This window comes from Carassius gibelio, chromosome B5, assembly GCF_023724105.1.
Source record: "Carassius gibelio isolate Cgi1373 ecotype wild population from Czech Republic chromosome B5, carGib1.2-hapl.c, whole genome shotgun sequence".
Taxonomy (NCBI): domain Eukaryota; kingdom Metazoa; phylum Chordata; class Actinopteri; order Cypriniformes; family Cyprinidae; genus Carassius; species Carassius gibelio.
In genome coordinates, this window is record NC_068400.1 from 40,519,891 (window position 1) to 40,536,538 (window position 16,648).

The 16,648-nt window shown below is 38.3% G+C and overlaps 1 protein-coding gene across 2 annotated transcripts; it reads left to right on the plus strand.

Annotated features, from left to right (window-relative positions):
• The first annotated feature begins 6,429 nt into the window (after positions 1-6,429).
• LOC127957254 (forkhead box protein N4) lies at positions 6,430-16,346 on the plus strand. 2 transcript variants are annotated; one of them, XM_052555707.1, is made up of 10 exons: positions 6,430-6,721; positions 7,497-7,585; positions 10,027-10,190; positions 11,458-11,549; positions 11,677-11,769; positions 11,864-11,985; positions 12,087-12,183; positions 12,290-12,497; positions 14,942-15,304; positions 15,408-16,346. In XM_052555707.1, the coding sequence occupies exons 2-10, from the start codon at positions 7,500-7,502 to the stop codon at positions 15,656-15,658; spliced, it is 1,476 nt and encodes a 491-aa protein (XP_052411667.1). In that variant the 5' UTR covers positions 6,430-6,721; positions 7,497-7,499; the 3' UTR covers positions 15,659-16,346. The 2 variants fall into 2 exon arrangements, with proteins under 2 accessions (XP_052411667.1, XP_052411668.1); XM_052555708.1 differs by lacking the exons at positions 6,430-6,721; positions 7,497-7,585 and adding an exon at positions 9,631-9,790.
• The last annotated feature ends 302 nt before the right edge of the window (positions 16,347-16,648 follow it).

Below are 16,648 nucleotides of genomic sequence, written 5' to 3' on the forward strand. Positions count from 1 at the left end.
AGATCAGTGTTTTCTTCAGTAATTGAGAGATTTAGTCTTTCTCTTCTAAAGAGAATAAAATAGACGTGATGACACAAATTGTTTAAGTTACAAGGCTGGTCACCCTTCATCAGGTGCATCTATTTCCCTCTTTAGTATAAAAGCTATTGTCTTTTAATTAAGAGGTGTTCCTTCAGCCTGGTCTAAAATGTCAGTCGCGGCTGAGATGAGATGACCTCCACCAAATCAGAGAGGGAGGGAAGGAGAGAAGGGAGAATGGAGGAAGAGAGAGAGAAAGATACAGCAAAGACATCCAACTCCTTAGAAGGCCTGGCCAAGAATAGGAAAGACTAGACATGATGGGCAATAGCACTCTCCTAAAGTGAACGGTGAGGTCTAGTTACATCTCTTCTTCAGAGTAAAGGAACCTGAAGTTTTGACAGGTTTACAGCTTGTGATTTATCATCTGGGTGACATACTGGATATTGCACTACACTGAAGCTATCACCACCAACTGTGACAGTAAAAAAGCAAACAGGAAGCTAGAAACTGAAAAGAGTAAAAAAGCACATTAATGGTCTCTTTGTATTGCTTCATTTGATATTTGCTTTTCATATTTCCTTTTCATTGCTATTATTTATATGCCATTGTTATCTTTGCTGCAGGAGATTGATTACAGCAGTTAGAACTTGTGTGGAGTAAAATATAAATGTTCATACAGATATATATGCAAACAGATCATACCTGCATCTTTGGTCAGCTGCCGATCAAAATATGGGAACTGCTCACATCCAGGCCAACGCTGTCCTAAATACTCCTTTCACTGTCCAAATCCTACCATCCTATAAAGGAACTCAAAATGTAAATGTAATCTTGATTGAGAATTTTCTCCAAAAACTCATCAAAAGTGCACTCCGTTTTTCTTACATGGCTTGCGGCGGTTCAAACTGAGGTGGCTCAAAGAGGATGACCATCTATTTTTGGTGTGCTCTTCACAGTAATGACCCATGTTCTGGTTGCAAGACCTGGGTATTTAATGATTCATGGCCCAGTCAGGATAGGGTTCAGAGAACCAGAGATCTTATTCAGTGCTTACCTGTGTCTACCACCGTGCTGGGTGTAACACAAAGATACAGAAACACAATCCGTGGACATCAACCCTTCCCCCAGTCCTCTACCTCTGTAGAACCAAACATTACAACAGAGCGGCTCCTGTTTCTGATCTTTGATTAGGGAGATAGATTAATGGCTAATTAACCATCAGTGAGTTTGAGAGACGCTCAATAAAGTTGTCATCAGGGCAGACGGCATGCACTGCTCCGAGCTCTTGGCCACTTGAAGCCAGCTGGCTCAGAACACAACCAGCATATGTTAACCATTCAATCACAGCTTGTCCTGAAATTTAGCAGGGCCCATGAACGATCACTTCATGTGGTTCTTGGATGGACTAGACTGGAAGAGGTCTTAGACAGTGATGATGACTACAAAGCCCAACCTTATTTTCCCTTTGTCTTTGTTATCTGACTCGTGCTTCAGACGACTGACTGGTGTCTCTTTTCGCTCTGTTAATGACCCAAATAATCCAGTAGAAAAGATTGAGTTTCCTACAGCACTTGCCTCGAATCTCAAGTGTGTGAGATATACTGTGTCAAGCTTGACAAGCATGTGATGTTCAGTGTTGCTCTTTTCAACAAGGTGACATGTGACGCCAGTTTCCACTGGAGTGCACTTGAACTTTCTTGTCAGCTTTTACTATCTACTACGCGCAGGTTATGAACTTGACCCTTACTAAATGAATATTCACTGTTCAATACAGATAAGCTCAATCATTAGCAACCTATCCCACATTTAACGAACAAACTAATGAATTAATGAAGGAATGAAAACATAAATAAAGACAGAAGTTGCAGTGATGCATTTACAATGGAAGTGAATGGGCCTGATCTCTACGAATTTAAAAGCAGAATTGCAAAGCTTCTAATCTAATACAAATGCTTACAATAAATATTGTCGAAATTTGTGCATTATTTGATTTTTTAATGCAGTTTACATAAATGTTTTAAGGTTTATGGTGTACTGCCTTCATGGCAATGATTGTAAAATTGGATATATCTGTACACCGAAATTATAAGTGAATTTGACGCTAAAACCATGCTAACATCCATGCTGTTAGTAAAGTAACAATGATGCATCAGCCCATTTATTTCCAATGTAAGTGCCTCAATGTAAACCAGATTTGCACATTTTTTAAGAAACAAAGGGATAAGTGGAGATGAACTTTTCTGGTAATAAATAATTATCTCACAAATGCTTCAAGCTGACTGAGTTTAAAGGGATAGTTTGCCCAAAAATGAAGATTCTGTCATCATTTACTCACTTCATGTCATTCCAAACATGTATGACTGACTTTCTTTCCTTCTGTGGAAAATAAAATGTGACCCTGCACCACAAAATCAGTCTTAGGTAGCACGAGTATATTTGTACCAATAGCCAAAAAAAATAAAAAAAAAATAAAAACCTTGTATGGGTCAAAATGATACATTTTTTAATATTATATACATTTCTATATATCAACAACTAATTAATATATTAAGTAAATATATTTACTACTGTAAATGTATAAAAATTTAATTTTTGATTAGTATATGCATTGCAAAAAAATTTTAATTGATCATTATGACTCATTTTGTGGTTGGTCACATAGAAGATATTGTGAGAAATGTCTCTGTAATTTTTGGGTAAAATGTACATTTTTGTAACATTTTTCAAAACATCTTCTTTTGTGTTCCACAGAAGGGCACATTTACGTTAAGCATAGAATATTACTTTAACCTTGTTCAAAATAATTGTTTGCTTGCATGAAATGGCCTTATAGTTCTGTATCTATTGGAAACAACAAGTCCATTGCACTATAAAGGTAAGACTACACACACTAAAGTTGTCCCATTCACAACCTCTGTTGTCAAGGCTACCTTCGCCCCTTACACCACAGGCCCATCCTAGCTCCCCCCCCCCCCCACTTCTAGTAATGCTTGTCCAGCCTTAACAGGCTTTGTGCTGCCCACTGGGCCCTGATGCAGCACGAGACCCGGCAAATCCTATTATACAGGAGTCACAGCACTTGATTTTCCCATTAGAGATTCCAAGCGGAGAATAAGGGTGTATTATAACACCGGCTTTGCCGCGTTCCCACCGAAAATCCCACCTCGCTCTCTCGTTTTCATGAGCTCTTTTCTTAGTATTAGCTATGTTTCATCAGTTCTTTTACTGTGGGATTCTTGATGAGCAGTAAGAGCTAGAAAAAAAAAACAATAAATAGAAAGGATTAGCATTCTACATAATAGTAGCTGTTATATTCCTCTGTTGTATTCCTTGGTTTAATTTTTATTTGCATTGTGAGTAATTAAAAATTAATATAATTAAAGCTTCCAGACTTATCTATGAAAATATGTAGTGGCTTTGCAATTTAAAGATACTCTCCTCGTGCCATTTGAAATGTTTCTAAACTGCTTTTTCACACAGGTTACCCAAGGCATCTTCAAACAAATCAACCAAAAGACAACCGTTTTGACATAAGCCAAGAGGGACGACCAGTCGTTTTTGGAGGTGTTGAATGAATAGCAGAGAGAAGAAAGCTTTCATTCACTCTCCCTGTCAGAGTTTAGATCAGCCATGACCTGCTGATATGACCAAAGGTCAAGACTAGTGTCAAGAGGTGACCTGATTGGTGACCCCCAAGACGTGGTGTTTGAACTGGAACTTTAAAGGTCAGAAAAGAAACAGAAGAATAGGAGGTGACCACTAACACAAGTGTCCCCAGTCAATTGATTTGAGAGTTACAAATGTTTTCCATGTAGGGCTATTACATTTTTGCTAGTCAGTGATGTTACCACCAACTTGAATCATCTCATTACTCATGTCATTAAAAAATTAGATCAACTTCTTTCTTTTATGGAACACAAGAAAGCTTTGAAAAATGTCTTAGGGTTTTCTCTCTCTCTCTAAACAATGAAAGTCAATAAGAAATGATAAAGTTGTTTAGGAATGAAAGTTGTGTGTGTGTGTGTGTGTGTGTATATGTGTGTGTTTGTGTGTGTGCGTGTGTGTGTGTGTGTGCGTGTGTTTCATTGAAGACAAACATACTTTTTTCTTTTTGGGCACAAAACCTGTTGCTAACATTTTTCAGATTTTTCCATCTTACACAACCATATTTGTCTCAGCTGAACCAACATTGTTGCTACCGTTGACCATGTGGTCACTAAACCTTCTTTAAGGCTTCCTAATGAACCCTCTGACCCATCAAAGACAGATCTTCTTGAGACAATGCTTTAGGCTTCCTCTGCTGTGGTCCTGTGTCATCCTGGGTTCAGTCTGCGAGACGGTGGTCCAAAAGGTCACTAAGGGTCTCTCATTAGTCTTGGAAACTATGAGAACAGATGAAGAGTGACCTCACTCTGTAAGTAGTGGATTAAAACAATATCAAAATCAAAACAGCTCGATCTGAGGTGGGACTTCTGTTTGCCAATCGTACAGCTCTGTTTGTCAAAAGACAATCTTAAAACTGGCAATAAGCTTCAGGGAAGTGCAAGATGACAGTTTTGGTTAACAATATAAAGAGGAAATTTCCTAAATCTTAAGAGCTTAGACAGTTTCTATACACAAAAGTGAATAAATTGTAGGTGACACTTTAGTATAGGGTCCAATTCACACTAATAACTAGTTGCTTATTAGCATGTCTATTATTAACATATTGGCTGATTATTAGTGCTTATAAAGTATATATAATGTATGACATCCATAATCCTACCCAATACCCTAAACTTAACAACTACCTTATAAACCATTAATAAGCAGCAAATAAGGAGTTAATTGAGGCAAAAGTCATAGTTAATGGTTAGTTAATAGTGAGAATTGGACCCTAAAATAAAGTGTGACCAAATTGTATCATATATAGTCAAGATGCATGTATATGTTGCTGTTAAAACGTAGAAAAATATTGTTAAGCAATAATGATAATATAGGTCTAATTGATCTCAGTCACTACATCTGCTTTGCTTCTTAAAATAAAAAGACATAAAAACTACATAAAAAAGAAGACCTTTCTTTAAACCATGCCTAATAAACAGAGACATAAGAGCAAAATACCCTTAGGGTAATACAAATAAAATACACTCTAAAATAATGCTATAATGCATTAACTAAACAACTTGACTAGTAACAAAAAAACACTTTAAAAGAAAAACAATAAGAAAAGTATTAATTTCACTAAAATAAACCATGTGTGATGCGTCTGGGAACGTCCTGTTTAATCTAAAATGACTTTGTATGACAAAGTAACGTACGGTAATTCAACTGACATGTTTACATTATCTTTCGCTTCTCATTACAAACTTTGCACAGTGCAGTGGCTGAAGCTGAAAGAAGAGCAGCACACACGGGCTTTAGGACCCAGAGCTCTTCTCTTCTGCAGGAGCGTCTTTTTGTCCGTTGCAAGCGCGCATTGATTGTGACTTCGAGATTTACCATCTGTAGAGTCCCATGTGGTTCAAGTCAATTAACGTCACCGGCCGGATATTTGAAACCTATATTTCAAAATGCAAAACGTTTCCTGCAGTCAACTTTTAAAGACAAATAGAAAATGATGAAATATTATGAATATCTGTGGAAGTGTCATTTCTTGCACAATTCTGTTTTCTGTTTTCCACTATGCAAATATGAAACGTTCATCTTTTTTGTTGTTGTAATTATTCATTACAATAATAATATCTGTAGTTATTGGTGCTTAATGAAATAATTAGGTATGTGCACAGTTCATTATTTTGCACTCAGCATAGATTAGTCCAAGTAATATGACAGTAAATTATTTAAAACACACTTTGTGTGCCGTCAATAACATTATCACCTGTCTTTCATATTTATTTCACAGGAGGGCCTTTAAACTCTCTTGCTTGCTTGCTCTAGGAGTCTGTCATATCTGTGATGTCAAGCCCAGCCTGCGCGCCACTCAGCGCGGTTTCCCCGCCACAATGTAGCAAAGGACGCGGCTTCAAAGGCGGTTAAATCAAGATCAGAACACTGAACTACTGCTCTTATCAGGACACAGTATCTCACAGAGCCGCGCGGAGAGGATGTGTCTTTATTTAGAATGTTTAAAAATAACAGTTCTACTTATAAATAGGTGAACGACATCAAGAACTCTCACTTGTGTTATTTTGTGTTGCCTGGCTACAGGGGGACATGAAATCACTGCTCAGTTTGTTACAGCTGGTCTCGTTTTTCTCATAGTTTATAGGAAACTACTCTTCCAGTAGAAACAGGGGATTTTGTTTAAACTCAGCCTTTTCGTTTCTATTTTTAATCTATTTAATTTATTTCTTTTTTTTCTTTGCGGGGGAAAATATAAGTTGCGCACCTGCGGGCTAGACAACTGCAGAAAGAAAACACGGGAAAAAAAGCGCACATCTCTGAGGCAAAAAAGGTTTCGGCAAATTAAAGCACTGGAAACCAGGTAAGATGCTTTGACAGATAATGTATGTGATTGTAGAGGCAAGGCAACAGCTGTCAGTCAGAGCTGAACCCCCTCCTCTCTTCACGCAGTGCGCATGAGCGTCCACAGAGAACCCACAGACGAGGGAAATTTAAAAAAAACGGGGGACAACAAGTGCCCCGAACGACAGAAGAGCTTTCCTCTGTCTCGTTATCAAAGATTTTCAATACCACAGAACAACTGCAGCATTAACAGGTAAGATGCGGTTTATTTCATGTTTCTATTATCGTTATTTTTAAATAAGACAAGAGGATGCGCACCTGTCTCGGACTGACATATGATGCATAAATGATATAAATATCTGATTTTATTTTATAGCCGGTGTTTTGTAAACAACTGCAAAAAGTTTCGCGTCTATTTTTAATAAATAGCCTACGTAACGCTTTTTGGTTAAATTAAGTATTAAGCTACATGAACGCTTGACTGACAGGTAACGGTGACTGAAGACGACCGATGATCCCTGATCACTCAACAAAACGAATATCACATCAAAACTGGATTGTACAAATTACATTTTTATCTTTTTGTTTCTTGCTCACACAGTTATTGTGTCTCAGGTTTTTGTTGGTGGCTTCCTACTTTATTCATATTTTCAAATGAGTGTGTTCTCATGTCGTGGTGACGTGTCAGATTGTTTTATGGTTACAGTTTATTTTAAGGTGTCCTTGTTACGCATGTTAGTACATGTACTTACTATTATAATGACAATTAATTATGCATTATTACATGCAAGTAATTCTAAGCCTAACCCTACTTAATAAAAGTACTTTAATACTCATTATTATTGTTAATATTATTTTTATTTTAAAGAACACCTTTAAATAAAGGTCAACTTTTTTTCTTTTTCAGGAAATAGTCACATTTTTTACTATGTGTATTTGCGTTTTCATGCGACTGAATGCACATTTCTAAAATTCCCCTTTTTTCTCTCTGCTTTGCATGGTTCATTTACTTGCGTTTTATCTGCCAGAAGATGATTGAAAGTGGAATAACAAGCAGGATGTCAGGAGTTCATGAAAACCCTGTACAAAGTCACCACACCTCCACACAAGACTACAGGTAGGGGGTGATTTACTTTGATGGCTGAACCCACTGCTTTTCAACCTTGAGCAGATTAGAGAATAAAATGATAATTTCGGGAAGAAGAAGAGCGCTGCTAATCTTAATACAATCTCCACCTTCCCTATTCTATAAAATAAAGGTATGTTTTGAGAGGCAAGGAATTGGGGTTTGTGAAAAAGAAAAGAGCGAGAGAATACATCATCTTTGCTCTGAATGGATCTGTCAGAAAGCATCAGCTCTGTTTACACGCCCGCTGTCGGCACACGGAGGGATTGAGGACCTTGGCAGGGGCCCCCACGGGTCACCAAGGAGAAGTGGCTCCCAATTAGAATGTAAACGAGGGCGACTTGAGCTGTGATAAACCGTGACTGTGTGTGCCCGCCTCCCCCTTTCTGTGGGACACGTAATGGTTTGCATCAATGAGCAAATAAAATCATTTTTTCTTCCACTTCACCCTAATGACCGTAAACGGAACAATACACAGCTGGGTTTACAATTAGACTTCAGAAATGCTAATAAGTACAAGGATGTAGGCTCCCTTTTCTTGACGATCCTAAATTTGAGTTCATGTGGCATGTTATGAATTCTTTCCAAAATCAAGCCCCCTCTCCTCCTAATTACCGAAACGTGGTTTTTAAGGCAGTACTATAACGAATATCATTATTATTCTTTTTTGTTGTTGTTGTTGTTATTATATCTGTGCATTAATCTCAGACCTGCAGTGTGAGACAATGTTTTTCTAAAACGTAATGTGCTTCTGATGTTACAGTACAGCCATTGTCTCACAACACAACAAGTGAATGCTCTTCCTGGCAACATTTATAACTGTCGGTTACAGTCACGTCAAAATCAGTTTTAGATGTTTTCTCAGGCTTTGCATGAAGGATTCTAAGCACTTCATGTAATTTTTATACAATATTATAATTTAAAATATTTTCCACATACAATATTTAAATAAAAAATAAAATATGTATAAAATAGATGTTATTATTTAAATAAAATATATAATATTCAACACACAACCCGAGGGAGTTTAACAATTGTTGTGCCAATTAATTACTAATCAGTCATTAATTTACCAGTGTTAAATTACACTTGAGTAATATAAGTTAATAATGGATTACAAAATAAATAGAGAGCAATATTCAATATTTGAAAAAAATATGCACTACAAAATGAAAGGGCGGAGAAATCAGTTTTAATTCCATTAAATGTTTACACTCAACAGGAAAAGACTGATTAAGGCTCATCAATATGAAGCAGAACTTATAAAGCCAGGTGTTAAACTGTCCCATACGGTGTCTTTTTCATGTCTTTATGTGGATAGGCATTAGAAAGCCATTTCAAATCGCATGACAGTGTAGTGTTGACATGTTCGGTGTCTAAGGTTTCATCCTAGTAAGTGTGTGTGTGTGTGTGTGTGTGTGAGTTTGTGAAAAGGATAATTTTTCAGAAGCTCCAAACCAGAGCAATCAGGGTCCTTAAGCCCATGTCCCCAAGTTCTTCCTTCAATGCTGTAATTTATTCAGGTGGCAGACTGTGTGTGCAGTGTGGCTTGACCTCCACCTCCTTCAGCGACCCCCTCCCAGATACCCCCCTTAGCTACTGTCTGATGCCTCCAGGCGGGGGGGATGGGGCAGAAGGGGACAGGGGTTGGGTGGAAAGGGACAGGGAAACAGATGGCATCCTATTTTTCTCTGTTGTGTGAGGCCTGTCATTCCAGTAGATTAATGCAAGGGGTTGGTTAAAAAAAAAAAACGGTAAAGACAATCAAGGAAGGGTCTGGGGGGAGACAATAGAGCCACGTGCCGCTGTGCAGATTTGTCGTTTGGGACACAATAGGTGATCATTTTTCAATGGGGCTGGACCAACTGTTGCAGGCAACGTGTGCCACATACCCATGTTTCAAATGATATCATGGGTTGTTTACATATGATTCAGCCAATGACAGTGCAGACGGCGGTAGTCACCTGACCACAGTTAGAGGTTGGTTTAATGGAGAGGGGGGCACTGAAGTGTCCAGACACACAAAATAACTGAAAAGTGAGGGTTGTCATAGCGACCCCAATTATTGGACTGAATAGCGAGTGTGTAGTGAAGTCTGGAGAGAATACAAGAGGGTTTCTCCACTTTCTTGATGCTTAGTCCAAATGAAGAAATGGCTGAGTAAATAATTCTCCCTGCACTGGATTAGATCAGAGGGTGAGCGTAGTTTTATTTCCGTCCCCAAAAACAGATTTACAAATATACTTTATTGTTTAGCTATTTACAAGAAAACCTGTTAAATGAGAAAAGAATAGGATTAATACGAATGTAACATTGAAAAATGACAATTCAAAATTGTATCATTAAAAGTGTGATTGTTTGCGCAGTTCTCTTTTTTCATATGAAATTCATATCTGTGCTTTAGTACTGAGAGCTATGCTGTGTTTTTGTAGACTCCTGACCACAGACCCTTCGCAGCTGAAGGACGAGCTGCCTGGCGATCTTCAGTCCCTGTCCTGGCTCACCTCTGTGGATGTTCCCCGACTGCAGCAGATAGGATCTGGACGAGCTGATTTTGCCAGTTCTGCTCAGAACAGCCTGCTGGAGCGACAGACAGGTCAGGAGCTTTATAGACTGTGTATGGTTAGAAGTGACAAAGTCAAGTGAGATTGAATGGATGGATTGAGTTAAAAATGGCAGTCCCAAAAATAAAGAAAAGAAATATCGGAATTCATCCAACAGCATCTAAGAAGCCAAACTTGGTAGCACTTTATTTTACAGTCCTGTTCCTTAAGTAAATAATATGTACTTATTATAGTAATTACAATAACTATGTAATAACTAGGTACTAACCCTGAACCTACCCCTAAACCGAACCCTACCCCATGTAATTACCTTGTATTACCAGAACTTTCTTAGATAAATACACTGTAAGTACACTATAAGTACTGTAAAACAAAGTGCAACCCCAAACTTTATATATTAGCCTGTAATTAAAGGCTGTTATTTATTCGGATCCATATTTATTTGTTTGTAATTTTTATGTCTTTACTAGTGCTGTCAAATGATTAATCCTGATCAATCACATCCAAAATAGATGTTTTTGTTTACATAATATATGTGCGTGTACGGTGTATGAAATGTTTATATTTTGAAAATATTTAGAATATTTATAATTTATATTATATATAAATATATTTAATATATGAATGTAACATTTTTTAAATATATACATGCATGTGTGTGTATTAATAAATACATAATAAATATACACAGAACACACATATATTCTGTGTGAACAAAACTTTTATTTTGTATGCGATTAACCACAATTAATAGTTTGACAGCACTAGTCTTTAGCATATTTGTCATTTTGCATTCATTCTAAGAATTATTATTATTTATTTTTTTTACCAAACTTTTAGATTATTCTTTAACCCACTTTTTTAAATAAATATTCTAAAAATATATATTTTTAGAAAGCTGTGCCTTCAAGGGTTAGTTCATCCAAAAATGTTAATTCTGTCATTAATTACTCACCCTCATGTCGTTCCAAATGCATAAGACCTTCATTCATCTTCAGAACACAAATTAAGATATTTTTGATGGAAGCCTCCATAGACAGCGAGAATACTACCACGATCAACGCACAGAAACATAGCAAGGATATCAGTAAAATAGTCCATGTGACATCAGGGGTTCAGCCGTAATTTTACGAAGCTATGAGAATACTTTTTGTGCTCTGAAGATGAACGAAGGTCTTATGCATTTGAAACGACATGAGGGAGAGTAATTAATGACAGAATTAGATTGTCAGGATAAAATAACCCTTTAATAATAGTGGACTGAATCCCTAAACAACAACACTTTTCTGAAACTTTCAGCTCAGCTGAATAGCATGACGGTAGCAGGCGGAGCAGGATCTGCGATTCATCTACAGAGCGAAATGCAGCACAGCCCTCTAGCCATCAGTAGCGTAAGTGATGTTTCAGATTTCAAACAATTATATCCTACATATGCAACCAATTCAGAACTTAACCACCATTTGTAATAGAGTTCAAATAATCATGTGTTTACAGATGTATTCTGTGTTGTTTTCGTAGATGCCCCAGTTTTCCCCTGGGTTTCCGTGTTCAGCTTCAGTGTATCAAACCGCCCCTCAACAAGTGCTCACTTTCACTCAGGCAAACCAGCAGGTTGGTTCAGAACTTGGGATTATTTGTAAAGACTGTTCAAAGTATTAATATTATACAGTATATCAAGAGACTATTCCTGTGTTACATTCTTTAGTGTTCTCCCGGTGGGATTTATGGCAACTACAACAGCCAGAGTCTGTTTCCTCAACCCCGTATAACTGCTCACAACCAGGACTTGCAGCCCAAGACGTTCCCAAAACCCATCTACTCCTACAGGTGAAAGAAAATTCACCGCGACAGACTCGGAAAAACATTATGATTCTCTGGAACAAGATTTGATTTATTTCAGGTTGACTAAGTTTGATATCTTTTCTCAGCTGTCTGATTGCAATGGCTTTGAAGAACAGCAAAACAGGCAGCCTTCCGGTTAGTGAGATCTACAGCTTCATGAAGGAGCACTTCCCTTATTTCAAGGTGAGGAGTTCATGCAAAAGAATGGCGGCGAATAAATGGACTAGGCCATGGAGTCAAATAAATGTTACTTACAATATACTGTCCTCTCGATTACTGTGCTTCTCAGACAGCGCCTGATGGATGGAAAAATTCTGTACGCCACAACTTGTCCTTGAACAAGTGCTTCGAGAAGGTGGAGAACAAGATGAGCGGTTCCTCCAGAAAGGGCTGTCTCTGGGCACTCAATCCTGCAAAGATTGATAAAATGGAGGAAGAGATGCGCAAATGGAAACGCAAGGATCTCCCAGCCATCCGTCGCAGCATGGCCAATCCAGGTCTCAAATCATTGACTATTATCTTTATTATTCATCTTTGCTCTGACAACACTCTAGCAGTGAATTTTCTTACATCTAAAGCTGGTTACAGTTCCTCAGAACAAAGCAAACGCATGCAGAAATGCACACCTTGTTTCTAGGAAGACACATGACAAATGAAAATGCAATGCGTTCTAATATTGACTAGAAATGTCAAGCATGCTTCATATACCCCCAAAAAACTGAAGTGTGTGCCCATGACACACTATGAGATTTTAAATCTGCAGAAATGACTCTGACTTCATGCAACTAGCATTGACTCCTCCACACTGTAAAACAGGGCAAAACTCTGGTAAAGATTAATGTAGTGTATTCCAGGCTTTTATCTAAAGCGACTTGAGGAGATAAGGAGCCACACAGGCATTTTATCAAACAGGAGCCAACTATACTCATAGCAGACATGGGGACTTGTGACTCGGTGACTTGGACTCGAGTCGACTCGAGTCGCTATTTTTAGGACTTGAGACTTGACTCGGACTTGGAAGTTAAAGACTCGGGACTTGACTTGACTTGAGACACGATGACTTGAATGACTTGAGTGTTAATCACATCATGTTTTCAGTTTGAATATAAAATATATAAATTATTTTTTAAAATAAAGTTGATTACTCAGCTGGAGCGCAGGCTGAGAATAGCGTCGTGACTGGATCAGGACACTATCATCAGTCATGCCCTCTCTACCTTACGCACACCACGCCCACTTAAATCAGATATCACATCACATCAACATGTCAGCCTGAGGGTTACCGATGGTCATCGCTTTTGTCTTCAATAATTCGCGCCTAAAAACGCGTGGAAAACGCTGGGTGCGCCGCTTTCTCCTTCTTTCCAAAGCGCTCGGGCAGAAGTGCTCCTTGGGGCGTCTGTCGTTGCTAAGCATCCATGACACACTCTCTCTCAATGGAGACGCGGAAATTTCAGCAAAGGATAAATGGATTTGCAGCACTAAAAATCGCTCGCAGTAGCTCTGCTACTAAATTCATTTCAAAATGGCAATCCATATACAGCTATGAACAGCTGTTCCTTCATCTTAGCTGAGCTTTCAACGTTGATACGGGAAAGGATGAAGCTGATTGGTTAGTTATTGTCACATGACCCGGGGTGCGCTTGCGGCATTCTGAAAAGTTTTAACAAGATGCGGTGCGCGTCGTGAGCGCGTTGCTTCCATTATGAGCGCGCATACCGCGCGCCTACATTGGAAATAGCGAACTTGCGCGCGCAAAAGACATGCTGTGAACGGCCCCTAATGATCTGCTAGCAGGCCGTCAAAAAAACGCATTCCAGGGGCGGCGCTAGGGCTGGGCTAAGGGGGCATAAGCCCCGAATATTTTGTTACCTTGTCTTTCTCATAGAGCAAAACAATTAATCAGAAAAACAAATGTAGCCGCCGCGATTACCCAATCATGAGAAGTGCACATTATATATATATATATATATATATATATATATATATATATATATATATATATATATATATATATATATATATATATATATATACCCCATCACTCTCCTTCTTGCTCAAATAGCCCTTGATGCCTTCAGCGTGAATCTACAATTTTCATAGTCATGAAAATAAAGAAAACTCTTTGAATGAGAAGGTGTGTCCAAACTTTTGGTCTGTACTGTACATAACAAAAAAGTATGAAACAACTGAAAATACGTCATATTTATATTCTATACTGAGAGAGAGAGAGAGAGAGAGAGAGAGAGAGAGAGAGAGAGAGTGTGTGTGTGTGTGAGAGAGAGAGAGAGAGAGAGAGAGAGAGAGTGTGTGTGTGTGTGAGAGAGAGAGAGAGAGAGAGAGAGAGAGAGAGAGAGAGAGAGAGAGGAGAAATGTAACTAAGTTTAATGTTGTATGTAAACTGTGTTTGAGAGAGAGAGAGAGAGAGAGAGGTGTTCAGAGAGGAGTCTGTTGGATGTTTAGCTGTTATTTGTTTTATGGACTCAATGTTGAAAATGTAAAACATTTCAAACACTGTTGGCAGAAGTGAAAAATAAATAATTTTAGGAAGTTACAATTTTGTTTGATTCCATGATGTATTTTACTGAACATGAGTATTTACAATGCAAATCCAAATTATTTTAATTTACTGACAGTTACTTATATCTTGTCTTTTAACTTTATTAAGATCAGATTCTGCAGGTAAAATAACAATATTAAGGTGACTTGACTTGGACTTGACTTGACATAGCTTGTGACTTGACTTGACTTGACTTGCCCAAGAAAAAAATACTTGGGACTTACTTGAGACTTGAAGGTTAAGACTTGAGACTTACTTGAGACTTGCACATGTGTGACTTGGTCCCATCTCTGACTCATAGCACCACTATGCAAAGACTAGAACAGAAAAGTTACTGTAGACATTAATACTGTCCTGTTTTGGTACTTTTTCTTTCACCAGATGAATTAGACAAACTCATTACAGACAGACCGGAGAGCTGCAGACAGAAGTCCATTGAGACTGGCATGACTCGCTTGCCCAGCTGCCCACCAGGGCCGACCCTCCCAATCCCAGCGCAGATGCAGCCCCAACCAGTGGTCACTCTCTCTCTGCAGTGCCTTCCTATGCATCAGCACTTTCAAATGCAGCTCCAGAATCAGTCTCGCTTGGCTCCGGCCTCCCCTGCTCCTGCTCAGACACCCCCTCTCCACACCGTCCCCGACCTGACGAACAAGCAGCACAGCGACTTCTACACGGTTCACACTGACGTGAATTCAGAGGTGGACGCACTGGACCCAAGTATTATGGACTTCACCTGGCAAGGTAACTGTGTTAATAATCGACTGATATTAAAATATTGAAAGCCACAGAACATTGGTTTGTTTCTGAGTTGGTATCTAACACAGCTCTTCTCTTCTGATTGCAGGAAACCTGTGGGAGGAGATGAAGGATGACAGCTTTAACCTGGAGGCATTAGGTACACTCAGTAACTCCCCACTTCGGCTGTCTGACTGTGACCTGGACACTGGCAATGTCACACCTGTGTCCAGCGCAGGAGGACTGCCTTACCCAGACCTGCAGCTGACAGGCCTCTACTCTTCATACTCGGCTGTGGATGCCTTTTCTAACCAGTACATGAACACACAAGGAGGAACGAAGCCTATCGTTTTGCTTTAATTGCACCTGCAAGAAATCCAACAAACTGAGCTTTACCTCCCAGGAACATCTATAAAGCTTTCAATCCCAGCCTTCGTGGTGTGCCAGACTCCAAAAAACATCCTGCAACACAGATTTCTTCCAAGGCAGCCAAAAATGTTTTTTTAAATTATTGCAACATCAGATATAGAATGCATTACGATATCCTGAACTGAAAGGAGTAGCATTTATGGTGACGTCACAGTATTCAAATGTGTCATTTGCATTGACTGTATTAATTACATTAAATGCAATGGGTTTGAAGGGACCAAATCAGTAATTGTTTTTTAGAGAGAATATGATTAATAAGGAGTTGAAAAGATTTCCTCTACCAGTGCAGATACTTGCATTGTGGCCAAACATAATCATACAAAATACAGTGTTGTTATTATACGCCTAATGCAAATTGTGAGTTAACTCAACACTTAAGGAACAATGATCAAATTATGGGAATTATGATTTTGGGTGTTTCCAAGCTTTTTTTCTGTACCATTAAAGACATAATTTTGTCCATGTAACTGTTAGCCTTGTAACTGTAGTTGTGTGTCTTTTGTTGTACTGTGATAGACACTGTATCTGCTCTTTAATATCTGTTTATTATTTATATTTATGAAAAGAGCTGAAATGGTGACATGAATCGTTTTTATTGTACATATCTAAATATTTTGAATGCAAGCAATAAAATTTCTGATTCAGATTGAAAGATGTATTCATTTAACTGGCTTTTAATTCTTAGTGATCTTTTGAATTTTAGCTGCTTATGCATATTCATGACACTAGTGTTGGGAAGGTTACTTCGGAAATGTAATAGTTTACAGATTACCCCATCTAAAATGTAATAAGTAGAGTAGCAATTTCAATTACGTTATTAAAGTAATGTAACTGATTACATTTTAGTACTTTTCTAAATGTCAAATGTTTTTTAACTACAGGAGCATCTCAAAAAATAAGAATCATGGAAAAGTTCTTTAT